Source organism: Homarus americanus, unplaced genomic scaffold (genome assembly GCF_018991925.1).
Source record: "Homarus americanus isolate GMGI-L3 unplaced genomic scaffold, GMGI_Hamer_2.0 scaffold29478, whole genome shotgun sequence".
Lineage (NCBI taxonomy): Eukaryota > Metazoa > Arthropoda > Malacostraca > Decapoda > Nephropidae > Homarus > Homarus americanus.
In genome coordinates, this window is record NW_024747997.1 from 1,557,213 (window position 1) to 1,571,923 (window position 14,711).

Genomic DNA, 14,711 nt, shown 5'->3' on the forward strand with positions numbered 1-14,711 from the left:
GTCTTGTGTCAAAGATAGTCACCTGGTTCCTTCAGGTGAGGTACATTCTTCAGATACAGTATGAAGCTGTACAGTAAAGTAAAATATAGGAAAACTTATGGGAGAGAGAAAGTGTTGATCAAAATAAGTCATTTTTATGCCCAGTACAGTACTTGTCAACATCGCACAACAGAACAGACTAACTAGCTAACTATCCAGTGGCGAAAATGTTAAGTCAAGTCATTTCACAAAAAAAGGCATGAAGAGTTGTTATTGTTAGAGTTGTAAAGTATTTTAAATAGTTAAACTGAGAGAAGCAACAAGTTGGTGTGGTGATGCTGGAGAGGAGAGACACTTTTTGAACATTGAATAGAAAAATCTCTTAAGGAGTTAAGCACTGTACAGTACAGCACAGCATAGCACAGTACAGTACAGTACAGTACAGTACAGTACAGTACTGTACATTTAAATATCCTCATCCCACATTTCTTCATGGCTTTCATGACATACAGTTGGGAATTCTCTCCCTTCAAAATTCTTTTCTTTTCTGTAGTGCTGTATACTATAACTTGCAAATTTATAATATCTGTACATGGCATACAGGCATCTTCTCTTATCTTATCTTTGCATTTATATATTGTTCTTGGACGAGGTGTAAGGCCGTGCTTTTGGGTGTAGGGCAGTGTTAACTGTGCGTACTGCTGCTGCTGTTGCTGCCCTCACGTCTCCCTTGATGCTTTCTGAGCAGATCAAAACACATAACATTGTACAGTATTAGAGACAAGTATATGAGAGAGAATAAGAAGATTGAATGGTGATATATAAATACAGTCTAGATATATTTGATGAATATTGTAGAATAGGATGAGAAGTACAATTAATGGATGAATTATTATTATTCAGTACAGTAATTGTGTTAATAACTGATTTGGATGAACATAAAAGAATTTACATAGAAACTTCCAATAATACACAGAGGAGTGTTAGTGCAATACTAGAGAGGACCGTTAAAGAACAGTTTGTTTAGTGAAGGATTTTACCCCAGTGTTAATTAAGTAAAATTTTAACTGAAAAATATCAATTATGTTAGGAATTCATCTTGTATAATGAACAGTATTCATTTTAAAACATGTCTTGGAAATAAAATTCATTGATATCGGCTTCAAAGTCTAAAGGAGATTAATAGTGTCTGAATTCATGATGTGAGCTGTATATATTCTGGATAATGTAACCGATGTGTAAAAACTAATCCGTAAAACGAAAGGTGACGGAAATGTGTGACAAAAGACGTACCGTTTGTTGCTGTAGTATTGCAAACCAGAGACGGGAAGGTGTTGGTAGTGAAGAACTTGGGTTAAAGGTTGAATGTCTGTCAATGTGGATCATAAGGGTCTCTGGTGAACTAATCATACTTAGGGACAATTACAATGGTTCTGGTGGTGTTGGGAGTAGTAGACTGTTGGCGACTTTGAACGTATATAGGGACTAATACTGTACAGCAGTTATGGCGGTGCTGAGAGTAATCGACATGTGGGACACTGAACACGTGTAGGGACCGAGTACTACGTCGGTGCTGGCGGTGATGGTACGTAGTAGACTGGGGGACACAAACATGCATAGGGACATCAGATACAGTAGGTGCTGGCGGTACTGGTGGTGCGGTGATGGGTGGTCTTTATGAACGGCACTCTGTATTATCAGTGTTCATAGTGTATTGGGGTGTTGTTACAGGTAAGACAACATAAATTTTTCATGATTGGTATATATATATTCTGGAAATTATTATTGAAACAAGATGGATAATAAATTTAGTTTGAATATATGATAAAGCTTCTTGTATCAGTCATGTACAAAACACGTAGAATACTAGACTCTACTATCAAGTCTTTTCTGAACATAATCCTTAATTAGATGTTTTTTTTTTTACATAGTACAGTGTAGAAATATATTATAGGAAAAAGACTGTTTACAGTGATATGTTTTGGCTGTATTGGTATTTAAACATTGTGTTCCCCGTCCAGCTTCAGAGTCGTTAGGGGAGAATTCTGTAACACACCTCGGGGAGGAGATTGACGACGGCACGAATCCAACTATCAGGTGAACTTTCTACTTTCCGTTGTAAGTCGCCAAGAATCTGATATTAGTGATGCTCATTTGCTTATCATTATTTGAGTTTGTGTTGCTCCATCTGTGTTACCATGATATATATTGACATGGCGGCTCTGCCCTGTTACACGTAGGTTCCTGAAGGTCAACAAGGTGTGGATCATTGTGGCCGTCGTAGGGGCGTTGCTGCTGATCGCGCTTATGCAGGCCACCATCATGATTTTCAGGTCTAAGAAGAATAAAAGTCCACCTGTAAGCACCAAGGTGAGAAAGAATGTACGGCAAAGGAGATAGAATATAGGATAATAATCGTCTCCCAACTCACTAAACAGCAATGAACTTAATTTGGCATTACTCTACTGTTGAAGGAAAAGTTGCATTTAAAAGACTTTGGATGAAAAATGTCTTAAATTCTTCATAATGTAATGTATGTGATGACAGATTTATATGGATAAAAATCTTAAATATTCAAGTTTTTAGATCATGTATAAGTAACTGGAAAAGATAATTTTGTGAATGGGTGTAAACAGAGTGAGTTTTATGGGTGTGTCTGGCTCTAGTTTGGAGTGTTTGAAGGAACTTACATATTGATAGAGTAAAAGAGGAAGCAAATATTGGCAAACAAAAGTAAAGAACTTGGTTGAAAATAAGTAATTGTCACTTATAGATTGTATGGTTTTGAGAAATAATCCAGAGGTATTAATTATATTTATAGTATGGATAGACATAAAATTGTTGTATTGTACTTGTTAATATTAATGTATTTCTAAGTTAATCTCCATACCTTCTCTCTTAGTACATTACTTTGATGGGTTATTGGATGTAATTAATAGTGTCATATTCCATTTCATATATTAATACTTATGTGCTCTGTACTTCTGTATTTTTTAGTGAAGTGATAAAATTCTTCTGTATCTATGTCACTTTTGTATTAACTTAAAGTATGACTGACATAGATTCATCTACTTCTGGTGTGTGTCTGGGCATGCATGTGTGTGTGTGTGTCTGACTGTGTCTCAATCTTTCATCACCTTTGCTTTATGCATGAATTAATTTACTGAGGAACAATGACTTCCCCTCCAGCAAGCTTCACCTTCCTTTTAAAGAGGGAATAAACATTAGAGGTTCTCACTTTTTGTAATTAGCTAAGTATGTAGTACTATAAACCAACTATGTAAATATTAAAGAAAACTGTAGTTAGTTCATTAAAAATTTGTGTTTAAGATTTTTTTTTTTAATAATTCATCATATTTTCAAATGCATACTGTACAGTGAGCCAGACTTGTCCTGTAAGTGTGCCACAGTGTTCCAAGACTTACTGAAGGATCACCATGAGAGCTGATCCAACATCCACATTGCCAGTGTTGAAAGTTCTTCACCCTTGACTTAGATTGGGATCAACCTGAACAAATATTTATACCTTTAGCTCACAACACTGGAGCAGTTTGAGGGTGTGGGTTAAATGTGTTTAAAAATGCATGAGTGAAGGTGAGATAAGCTGCCCATTACAGTTCTGTAACTAACAACTTCACTCTTGGGAACTTTAAGACTGTATGAAACTTAAAGGTTATGCCGCAGTTGATCTCATTGGCTGTGTTGTATACTGTACTAACTGGTCTTCTTTCTCCCTTACCTGCTTACCTGTCCTTGGTCCCTGTTGGTCTTCGTTCTTCTGGGTGTGGTACCCTGTAGGTTGGACCACCACCTGCAGCAGGAATGGGGGCTACTGCTCTGGCTGGTTACGGTATTCCCTCAGGCAGTCAAGTGGGTTTGGTGTCGGCGGAGGCATTATATCCTACATTGCCACCCTACCCTACGAGTGGACTGCAGTCATCCGCTACAATCTCGTGCCGTTCGGCTTCAAACAGTCCAACAAAGACGGGTACTCCGCCGAGTACTGAGAACCCTGGCCTGGTGCCTGACTAGTAGAATCACTTTTTTTTTTAATTATTATTATTATTTCACTGAATGACTCCTAATTGTAAGGTGGTGGGTAGCAAGTTAGCATGTAACTAGTTCTAAGTGTAATACAGTAGTACAATAGTAATAGATAAATATATTTACTACTGTATAGTACTCCCTGTATCTGGGAACTATACAGTACTTTATACCCTACGTAATATTAGAGAAGTCTGCACTTTATTAAAAAAAATTTGTACTGTACTATGTACTGTATATGAAAGTCAATGTTCTCAGCCTTGATTGGTGTGTATTTTTTACTAGGAGCGTTTAATCACCAACTCAGGCTGGAAGGACTATAGCCAAGGCAACATGAATTATGCCTATGAGAGTTTTGAGACCGAGGAGAATGGAGTGAACTCACGTCGCCAGGGGAGCAGCGGCTCCTCACGTCCTAGTGTTCCTCGTGGCTCATACGGTAAATCTAATGGCCAGAGTAATGGATATAATGGAGGGCCCAATGGCCAGCCAGCACACCCTGGACAGCATCCAGGAGGCTACGGCGGAGACACGCGGTCTCTTCAACGTCCACGCAATGCTCCTCAGACGCGCCTCGACCCACGCGGAACTTATTCGCTCCCGAGGGGCTCTACGACTTCTTCTCTGCCCTCGTACAATACTGCCATGCAGGACATGACTCCAGACTTCTACTACCTTCCATCTCAACGCAAATATTCAGGTGAAGTTGTGCGTGTATATGTTGATTATAACCAGTCTAAGTAAGTGGGAGGTAACATGTAGACATTTAAAAGTATTGACTGATATTAAAGAGATGAACTTTTAGAGCACATAAATACTGGAAAATGTTGTTTGAACTATTATAAATTTGATTGTAAAGATGTATTATAAGATAATTGCTGTTGAAGATGGACACCTTGGTGGTGATGTGGGAGACATTAAGTTTAGCAGCAGGTGCTGGGCAGTTTGTTGTGGTAGTATCATGACATAGACCACAGCTGTCCAGGAGTGTCACCCCAGTAGGTTCATCACTGTGATAATAGCTACTGTTATTTGACAGAATCTAAAGACACTGTTAACAGGTAGATTAGCATCTGATTTTTATGATGGCATCAGATGTGTGTTTCCACGCTTTAAGTTGTGGATAAATGCTCTAAAGGATACTGTGTTTTGTTATGAATTTTTAGTATTTTTTTAGAATTGTTAAAGCTGAAAATTTTTGACAGAACCATCACACTATGTAAATGTTTCTTGTTCTGGAAGTGTACAGTACAGTACAGTTCTTTATTTTATAAATTCTCAAGACTTTTAGAAAAAATGATGTACAGTACTGTATATTCTGTTGTGGCTCCTCTCCATAGTATCACTTGTAGGTAATGAAGGTCACATCACTGGGCATACAATACAGTACTACAGTATATGCTGGTGCCAGATATTGTGCTGTTGAGAGTTTGGCTTAAATAATGAAACTGTTCACTGGAGTTTCTTTGCCTAGCCATCAACGCTACCATTCAGAAATCTGGCTTAGTAAATACTTTTACTTAAATACATATTCGAAATTATGTTAATTTTAGTAAAAGTTTATGTAATTAGTCATTATATTGCAGATGCACGTATATAAGTGAAAGTTGACTCACCTTCAAGAAATTGGAGTGAATTTTGCTCAGACATCAAGTGTGTTTGTCTAGGAATAATAAAAGCTTGGAGCCAGCCTCTGTCCTCACTTCCCACCAGCACTATGGTCTGTTCCTCGTCAACACTACGGGTCTTCTGGGTGGAAACGGCCCCACGAGCCTTCATCATCACTGTTTTTGCTCTACTTTATCTTGTATATAACTGTATCTCTTTTTCTAATTTTATTCTGCCTTTCCTTTGTTACTTTCTTCATATCATAATTTTTTACTTATTCTCCTTAAAAATTTATTTTACTATTTGAATATGCCTTATCATTTAATGGACATTACCTTGCCAAGATCATGAACGTCACAGCACTTGTTGGTGTGTAAGTCATGTTCCTCTAACACTGTCTTGAGGTTTTTTGTTTATATACGTTTTCCTGAGTTATATGGATCAATAACCACCTCATCTATTCACTACTGTACATACACAACTATTTGAAATTATCTCTACCTAAAAGAATATAAATTTGAAAATACTGTTTCAAGAGCTTTTAGGCTGCTTGATCCTCCCAGAACAAACACAGTGATATCAGTAAGGCATTTGGCAGAGTTTAAAGAGACATCATTGGGCACGGAGAGGAGTTACTTCGGTCATAATATATACTGTATAAACACATAGCATAGCCCATATTTTTTACTTTAAATGGCTCATATTTATTATTTTTATCGTGTAACATAAGTGGCCTTTACTGGTATAGTCAGTGTGCCATTCTTCTTTTTTCAGAGACAGAGTTGCAAATGTCTGTTTTATTAATATACAGGGTGTCCATAAATGATTACCCTGATTAAAGCATGAGAGCATAATGTTTTAGGGTAATCATTTATGGACGCCCTGTATTTTAGAAACTCGTTGTATACTGTATATAGACTCATAGTTGCAGAGTAGTGTAAAGAAACACATTAACTGTACATAGTTTGTGACTTGATTATGACCCTCATATTGTTGTATAGACCCTGTGTGTGTACAGTACAGTGTATATATACAATTTATGGTCATTGTCATTCTAACTGCATAAGTCATTTCTTTTTAAATGTGTAGAAGAATGTAATTATCATTATATTTATTCCATTCTATGGGATACATTTGTGTTTTTTAAAACTTGTACAAGATACTGCATGTTGAGCCTTGTGTCGTGCTTAATGTTATAGTGAGGCAGGACTGTTAGCTTTACCTGGACTTGTGAAGGTGGTTCATGGATTTGATGCTGTAACACCTAACAGAAATTACCTGAGCAGACGCCAGCCATTGGTAAAATGTTTGTTACTGGTTTCATGGGGCCACTTAGTCATGGGATTCTTCATTGTTCTGGCAAGATGAATTCTCTTTTGCAAGTACTACTGTAATAATAGATAATGTTTGATATTAATTAATAAATTCTGCTTAGTAGCTGTGCACTATTAAATTCCAGGAATTTCAATGCATAATGTTCATTGATTTAAGAAACAGGATGGGTGGGAGGGGGTGGGGTGGAGGCATAGAGGGAGTGACTTTTTTCCCAAAAATCGTAAAATGCACATATCCCATCATGCTGTATGACTCAACAGTGCCAGACAGCCAAGGTTATCCTGCTTTAGGTATTCTGATAACTCTTTTAAGGGAGACTCCTGAGTATTAGGTGTATTTCACGGTCATATTCACCATTTCAGTAAAAAAAATAAAATAAAATATTTCAGGATGGGCTTTATAATTACCAAGTTATTTAATAATTTCTGGTTATGGCACAACTTTGTGGCTTCACTGACAACAGGTGAACAGGTCCACCTTAAGATCATTTAGGTAATTCATAATAAACAGAAGGATTGTAATAGTCTTATACATTGAGGTAATTGTGGTCATGATGTGTTGTCAATAATATCAGAGTCTGAACCATTAAAGGTGATCTTACTTATGTTGTATCGTGGATGATTTGATATATTAGAGGATTTTAATGTGTAAATATTGCATAAATGTTGCACGATGCCTTTGCTAATTGGTCCAGTTCTATGTATATCACTGTAATATTTTTATTAAGAAGTAAATAAATGTATATATTTTTGTATGAAGTCATTGGACAGTAGGTAGAGGCTCTTTATTTTTTTCTCTTAGGGTATTTCTCCCCTTCAGTCTTGACAGAAACACATTCTTTATGTGTCGTCAAATTTTAAACATCAAATATTAATTAATCTTTCAGTACATTTCTCAACCGTTGTATTAGTTGGAGAACAATTTTCTTGGACCATGTTATCTTGCAGTGTTTAGTGACAATATAGGCAAAATTTGTCTGGGAATGTCACAAAACTACACAGTACAGTACTTGAAATTTGGCTGAAGAAACAGGTTGACTTCTAGTGCAATAACTAGGTAGCGGTCACGGCTCGCCTCACCTCACGCTGCCTTAAATTCCAGTGTGAGGTGTTGGTGGCTGGAGCTGTGACCATCGCCTAATGTACAGGGTCTCAAAAATTTTTAAATACATCTCTTTGGTTTACAGGGCAATTATGTCATGTGAATGCTTGCTTGTACAGGTATTACCACAGCAACATTGTCCTCACATGTAGGAGACCTCAGACATCAACAAGTGAGGACACTGTAGCTGTTGTAATACGAGCATTCATACGATCACCACTGAAATCTATAAGACAGTGTATATACATTTTTTCTGAGGCACCTTGTATAGTAAAGGCAGACGATACTTGACCCCTTGTGCATACCTGCTGTACTGTACATAGAAGACATAATGCACTAAGAGGTGTACTTTATTTTGACAGACCTCTATTGAACAATGATGAAACATTGTAGTTAATTGATACAGTAATTGTTTGAGGTCTTGAAAATTTTTAATGTAATTTTTAAAGTTTTAGAAGAAAATTGTTTTATGTGTAAATCTGATATTTTGTATATGAATAAATAAAATATGATAATAAAGATTAAAGGCCAGTTATTAGTTATTTATTTATATATGTAAGAGTGAATGTTTTGGTAGCTATAAATATTCATAGTTATTACCACCAAAATACCAGATATTATACTGTACTTTATCACAATAGACATTACTGATAAAGAATAACAGCCTGAAAAAAATCATTAAAAACATTCATCAAAATTATAGAACACAAGATGCTGCATAAATATTACAGTAGAAATAAAGAGAAGCAATACAAGTGAGGTAACACATAGGGTGGAGTATTATCACAACGTTGTGTCTTTTCTCTTTTCATTTTACTTCTCAGGACGTTGTATGTTCTTATATATAAATATATATATTTTATGTGTGTATATGTACTACCTACAGTATGCTCTGTTCACCATAATTACATTACCATGTACTGTACTTATGTAATAATAAATGTAATAGTTTGTATAGTATTTCTAATGTCCTGGAGCAAGAAGATGGAGTCCCTACCCTCTTGAAGATGAAGCTGTGAATAATGTAATGTCCGGTGTGGAGGTTAATACTTGTGGGTGAAGTGTTTGAGGCCTATGTCAGGGGTTAAGTGTTTGAGGCCTATGTCAAGGGTTAAGTGTTTGAGGCCTATGTCAAGGGTTAAGTGTTTGAGGCCTATGTCAGGGGTTAAGTGTTTGAGGCCTATGTCAAGGGTTAAGTGTTTGAGGCCTATGTCAGGGGTTAAGTGTTTGAGGCCTATGTCAAGGGTTAAGTGTTTGAGGCCTATGTCGGGGTTAAGTGTTTGGGCCTATGTCAGGGGTTAAGTGTTTGAGGCCTATGTCAGGGGTTAAGTGTTTGAGGCCTATGTCAGGGGTTAAGTGTTTGAGGCCTATGTCAGGGTTAAGTGTTTGAGGCCTATGTCAGGGTTAAGTGTTTGAGGCCTATGTCAGGGGTTAAGTGTTTGAGGCCTATGTCAAGGGTTAGTGTTTGAGGCCTATGTCAGGGGTTAAGTGTTTGAGGCCTATGTCAAGGGTTAAGTGTTTGAGGCCTATGTCAAGGTTAAGTGTTTGAGGCCTATGTCAGGGGTTAGTGTTTGAGGCCTATGTCAGGGTTAAGTGTTTGAGGCCTATGTCAGGGTTAGTGTTTGAGGCCATGTCAGGGTTAAGTGTTTGAGGCCTATGTCAGGGTTAAGTGTTTGGGGCCTATGTCAAGGGTTAAGTGTTTGAGGCCTATGTCAGGGGTTAAGTGTGTTTGAGGCCTATGTCAGGGGTTAAGTGTTTGAGGCCTATGTCAGGGTTAAGTGTTTGAGGCCTATGTCAGGGGTTAAGTGTTTGAGGCCTATGTCAGGGGTTAAGTGTTTGAGGCCTATGTCAGGGTTATGTTTGAGCTATGCGGTTATTTGAGGCTATGTCAGGGGTTAGTTTTGAGGCCTATGTCAGGGGTTAGTGTTTGGGTGTCAGGGTTAAGTGTTTGGGCTGTCAGGGTTGTTTTGAGGCCTATGTCAGGGTTAAGTGTTTGGGGCCTATGTCAGGGGTTAAGTGTTTGAGGCCTATGTCAGGGTTAAGTGTTTGAGGCCTATGTCAGGGGTTAAGTGTTTGAGGCCTATGTCAGGGGTTAAGTGTTTGAGGCCTATGTCAGGGGTTAAGTGTTTGAGGCTATGTCAAGGGTTAAGTGTTTGAGGCCTATGTCAAGGGTTAAGTGTTTGAGGCCTATGTCAAGGGTTAAGTTTTGAGGCCTATGTCAAGGGTTAAGTGTTTGAGGCCTATGTCAGGGGTTAAGTGTTTGAGGCCTATGTCAGGGGTTAAGTGTTTGAGGCCTATGTCAGGGGGTTAAGTGTTTGAGGCTATGTCAGGGTTTGTTTGGGCCTATGTGGGTTAAGTGTTTGAGGCCTATGTCAGGGGTTAAGTGTTTGAGGCCTATGTCAGGGGTTAAGTGTTTGAGGCCTATGTCAGGGGTTAAGTGTTTGAGGCCTGTCAGGTTAAGTGTTTGGGCCTATGTCAGGGGTTAAGTGTTTGAGGCCTATGTCAAGGTTAAGTGTTTGAGGCCTATGTCAGGTTAAGTTTTGAGTTGTCAAGGGTTAAGTGTTTGAGGCCTATGTCAAGGGTTAATGTTTTGAGGCCTATGTCAGGGGTTAAGTGTTTGAGGCCTATGTCAAGGGTTAAGTGTTTGAGGCCTATGTCAGGGGTTAAGTGTTTGGGCCTATGTCAGGGTTCCTATGTCAGGGTTAGGTTTGGGCTCAGGTTATGTTTGAGGCCTATGTCAGGGGTTGTTTTGAGGCCTATGTCAGGGTTAAGTGTTTGAGGCCTATGTCAGGGTTAAGTGTTTGAGGCCTATGTCAGGGGTTAAGTTTTGGGCTTGATTGTCGTTGTGTTTGAGGCCGTCGGGTTAAGTGTTTGAGGCCTATGTCAGGGGTTAGTGTTTGAGGCCTATGTCAGGGTTTTAAGGTTTGGGCCTTGTCAGGGTTATGGGCCTATGTCAGGGGTTAGGGTTAGGTTTGAGGCCTATGTCAGGGGTTAGTGTTTGAGGCCTATGTCAGGGGTTAGTGTTTGAGGCCTATGTCAAGGGTTAAGTGTTTGAGGCCTATGTCAGCCTGTCAGGGTTAAGTGTTTGAGGCTATGTCAGGGGTTAAGTGTTTGAGGCCTATGTCAGGGTTTAGTGTTTGAGGCCTATGTCAGGGGTTAAGTGTTTGAGGCCTATGTCAGGGGTTAAGTGTTTGAGGGCCTATGTCAGGGTTAGTGTTTGAGGCCTATGTCAGGGGTTAAGTGTTTGGGGTGGAAGTGTTTGAGGCCTATGTCAGGGGTTATGTTTGAGGCCTATGTCAAGGGTTAAGTGTTTGAGGCCTATGTCAGGGGTTAAGTGTTTGAGGCCTATGTCAGGGGTTAAGTGTTTGAGGCCTATGTCAGGGGGTTAATGTTTGAGGCCTATGTCAGGGGTTAAGTGTTTGAGGCCTATGTCAGGGGTTAAGTGTTTGAGGCCTATGTCAGGGGGTTAAGTGTTTGAGGCCTATGTCAGGGGTTAAGTGTTTGGGGCCTATGTCAGGGGTTAAGTGTTTGAGGCCTATGTCAGGGGTTAATGTTTGAGGCCTATGTCAGGGGTTAAGTGTTTGAGGCCTATGTCAGGGGTTAAGTGTTTGAGGCCTATGTCAAGGGGTTAAGTGTTTGAGGCCTATGTCAGGGGTTAAGTGTTTGAGGCCTATGTCAGGGGTTAAGTGTTTGAGGCATGTCAGGGGTTAGTGTTTGAGGCCTATGTCGGTTGTGTTTGAGGCCTATGTAGGTTGGTTGTGTTTGAGCTTGGGGTTAAGTGTTTGAGGCCTATGTCAGGGGTTAAGTGTTTGGGGCCTATGTCAGGGGTTAAGTGTTTGGGGGCCTATGTCAGGGGTTAAGTGTTTGAGGCCTATGTCAGGGGTTAAGTGTTTGAGGCCTATGTCAAGGGTTAAGTGTTTGAGCCTATGTCGGGGTTAAGTGTTTGAGGCCTATGTCAGGGGTTAAGTGTTTGAGGCCTATGTCAGGGTTAAGTGTTTGGGGCCTATGTCAGGGGTTAAGTGTTTGAGGCCTATGTCAGGGTTAAGTGTTTGAGGCCTATGTCAGGGGTTAAGTGTTTGAGGCCTATGTCAGGGTTAAGTGTTTGAGGCTATGTCAGGGGTTAAGTGTTTGAGGCCTATGTCAAGGGTTAAGTGTTTGGGCCATGTCAGGGGTTAAGTGTTGAGGCCTATGTCAGGGGTTAGTGTTTGAGGCCTATGTCAGGGTTAAGTGTTTGAGGCTGTGGGTTGTGGGTTGGTGGGTGTCAGGTTATGTTTGAGGCCATGTCGGGTGTTTGGGCCTATGTCAGGGGTTTGTTTGAGGCCTATGTCAGGGGTTAAGTGTTTGAGGCCTATGTCAGGGGTTAAGTGTTTGAGGCCTATGTCAAGGGTTAAGTGTGGTTTAGGCCAGATGTTTTGCATCCGAGGTCTATTAGTCCTTTAAGGGTTGAGTGTAAGGCCTATATGAGGGTTTAACCACTCCTGGGACATGCTGGAACTCTCTGGCACTCTCTGGGCCACACTGGAACACTGTGGCAATCGCTGGGACACACTGGAACACTGTGGCACTCCGAGATATGCTGGAACACTGTGGCACTCCCTGGGTCACACTGGAACACTCTGGCACTCCTTGGGACATGCTGGAACCTGGCACTCCTGGGACATGCTGAACACTGTGGCACTCCCTGAGTTCGGCTGGAACACTGTGGCACTCCTTGAGACATGCTGGAACACTGGCACTCCCTGGGTCACGCTGGACACTCTGGCACTCTGGGACATGCTGGAACACTGTGGCACTCCCTGGGACATTATGGAACACTGTGGCACTCCTGGGTCACGCTGGAACACACTGGCACTCCCTGGGACATGCTGGAACACTGCACTCCCTGGGACATGCTGGAACACTGTGGCACTCCCTAGGACATTATGGAACACTGTGGCACTCCTGGGTCACGCTGGAACACACTGGCACTCCTGGGTCACGCTGGAACACTCTGGCACTCCTTGGGACATGCTGGAACACTGTGGCACTCCTAGGACATTATGGAACACTGTGGCACTCCTGGGTCACGCTGGAACACCTGGCACTCCCAGGACATGCTGGAACACTGTGGCACTCCTAGGACATTATGGAACACTGTGGCACTCCTGGGTCACGCTGGAACACAGCACTCCTGGGTTACACTGGAACACTCTGGCACTCCTTGAGATATGCTGGAACACTGGCACTCCTGGGTCACGCTGGAACACTCTGGCACTCCTTGGGACATGCTGGAAGACTGTGGCACTCTCTGGGACATGCTGGAATACTATGGCACTCCTTGAGATATGCTGGACATCCTGGATCACGCTGGAACATTCTGGCACTCCTGGGACATGTTGGAACACTGTGGCACTCTCTGGGACATTCTGGAACACTGGCACTCCCTGGGTCACGCTGGAACACTCTGGCACTCTCTGGGACATTCTGGAACACTGGCACTCCCTGGGTCACGCTGGAACACTGTGGCACTCTGGGACATGCTGGAACACTGTGGCACTCCTGGGACATGCAGGAACACTGTGGCACTCCGGGACATGCAGAACACTATGGCACTCCCTGGGACATGCAGGAACACTATGGCACTCCTGGGACATGCAGGAACACTATGGCACTCCTTGGGACATGCAGGAACACTATGGCACTCCTGGGACATGCAGGGAACACTATGGCACTCCTTGGGGACATGCAGGAACACTATGGCACTCCTGGGACATGCAGGAACACTATGGCACTCCCTGGGACATCAGGAACATATGGCACTCCTGGGACATGCGGAACACTATGGCACTCCTTGGGACATGCAGGAACACTATGGCACTCCCTGGGACATGCAGGAACACTATGGCACTCCTGGGACATGCAGGAACACTATGGCACTCCTTGGGACATGCAGGAACACTATGGCACTCCTTGGGACATGCAGGAACACTATGGCACTCCCTGGGACATGCAGGAACACTATGGCACTCCCTGGGACATGCAGGAACACTATGGCACTCCTTGGGACATGCAGGAACATATGGCACTCCTGGGACATGCAGGAACACTATGGCACTCCTGGGACATGCAGGAACACTGGCACTCCTGGGACATGCAGGAACACTATGGCACTCCTGGGACATGCAGGAACACTGTGGCACTCCTGGGACATGCAGAACACTATGGCACTCCTTGGGACATGCAGGAACACTATGGCACTCCTGGGACATGCAGGAACACTATGGCACTCCTGGGACATGCTGGAACACTATGGCACTCCTGGGACATGCAGGAACACTATGGCACTCCTGGGACATGCAGGAACACTATGGCACTCCTTGGGACATGCAGGAACATATGGCACTCCTGGGACATGGGGCACTATGGCCTCCCCGGATGCAGACACTATGGCACTCCTTGGGACATGCAGGAACACTATGGCACTCCTGGGACATGCAGGAACACTATGGCACTCCTGGGACATGCAGGAACACTATGGCACTCCCTGGGACATGCAGGAACACTATGGCACTCCTTGGGACATGCAGGAACACTATGGCACTCCCTGGGACATGCAGGAACACTATGGCACTCCTGGGACATGCAGGAACATATGGCACTCCCTG

The 14,711-nt window shown here is 41.9% G+C and overlaps 1 protein-coding gene across 4 annotated transcripts in view; it reads left to right on the forward strand.

Annotated features, from left to right (window-relative positions):
- The window catches only part of LOC121879946, a 90,909-nt gene extending 81,889 nt beyond the window's left edge, over nt 1-9,020 (forward strand). The window contains exons 19-22 of one of the 4 annotated variants that reach the window (XM_042386781.1): nt 2,001-2,076; nt 2,220-2,349; nt 4,309-4,723; nt 5,610-9,020. In XM_042386781.1, coding sequence (XP_042242715.1) covers nt 2,001-2,076; nt 2,220-2,349; nt 4,309-4,723; nt 5,610-5,623 — 635 coding nt within the window. In that variant the 3' untranslated portion in view covers nt 5,624-9,020. Of the gene's footprint in view, nt 1-2,000; nt 2,077-2,219; nt 2,350-3,777 lie in introns of all 4 variants that reach the window. The other 3 variants (XM_042386779.1, XM_042386780.1, XM_042386782.1) reach the window with 3 other exon arrangements.
- Nucleotides 9,021-14,711: the final 5,691 nt, after the last annotated feature.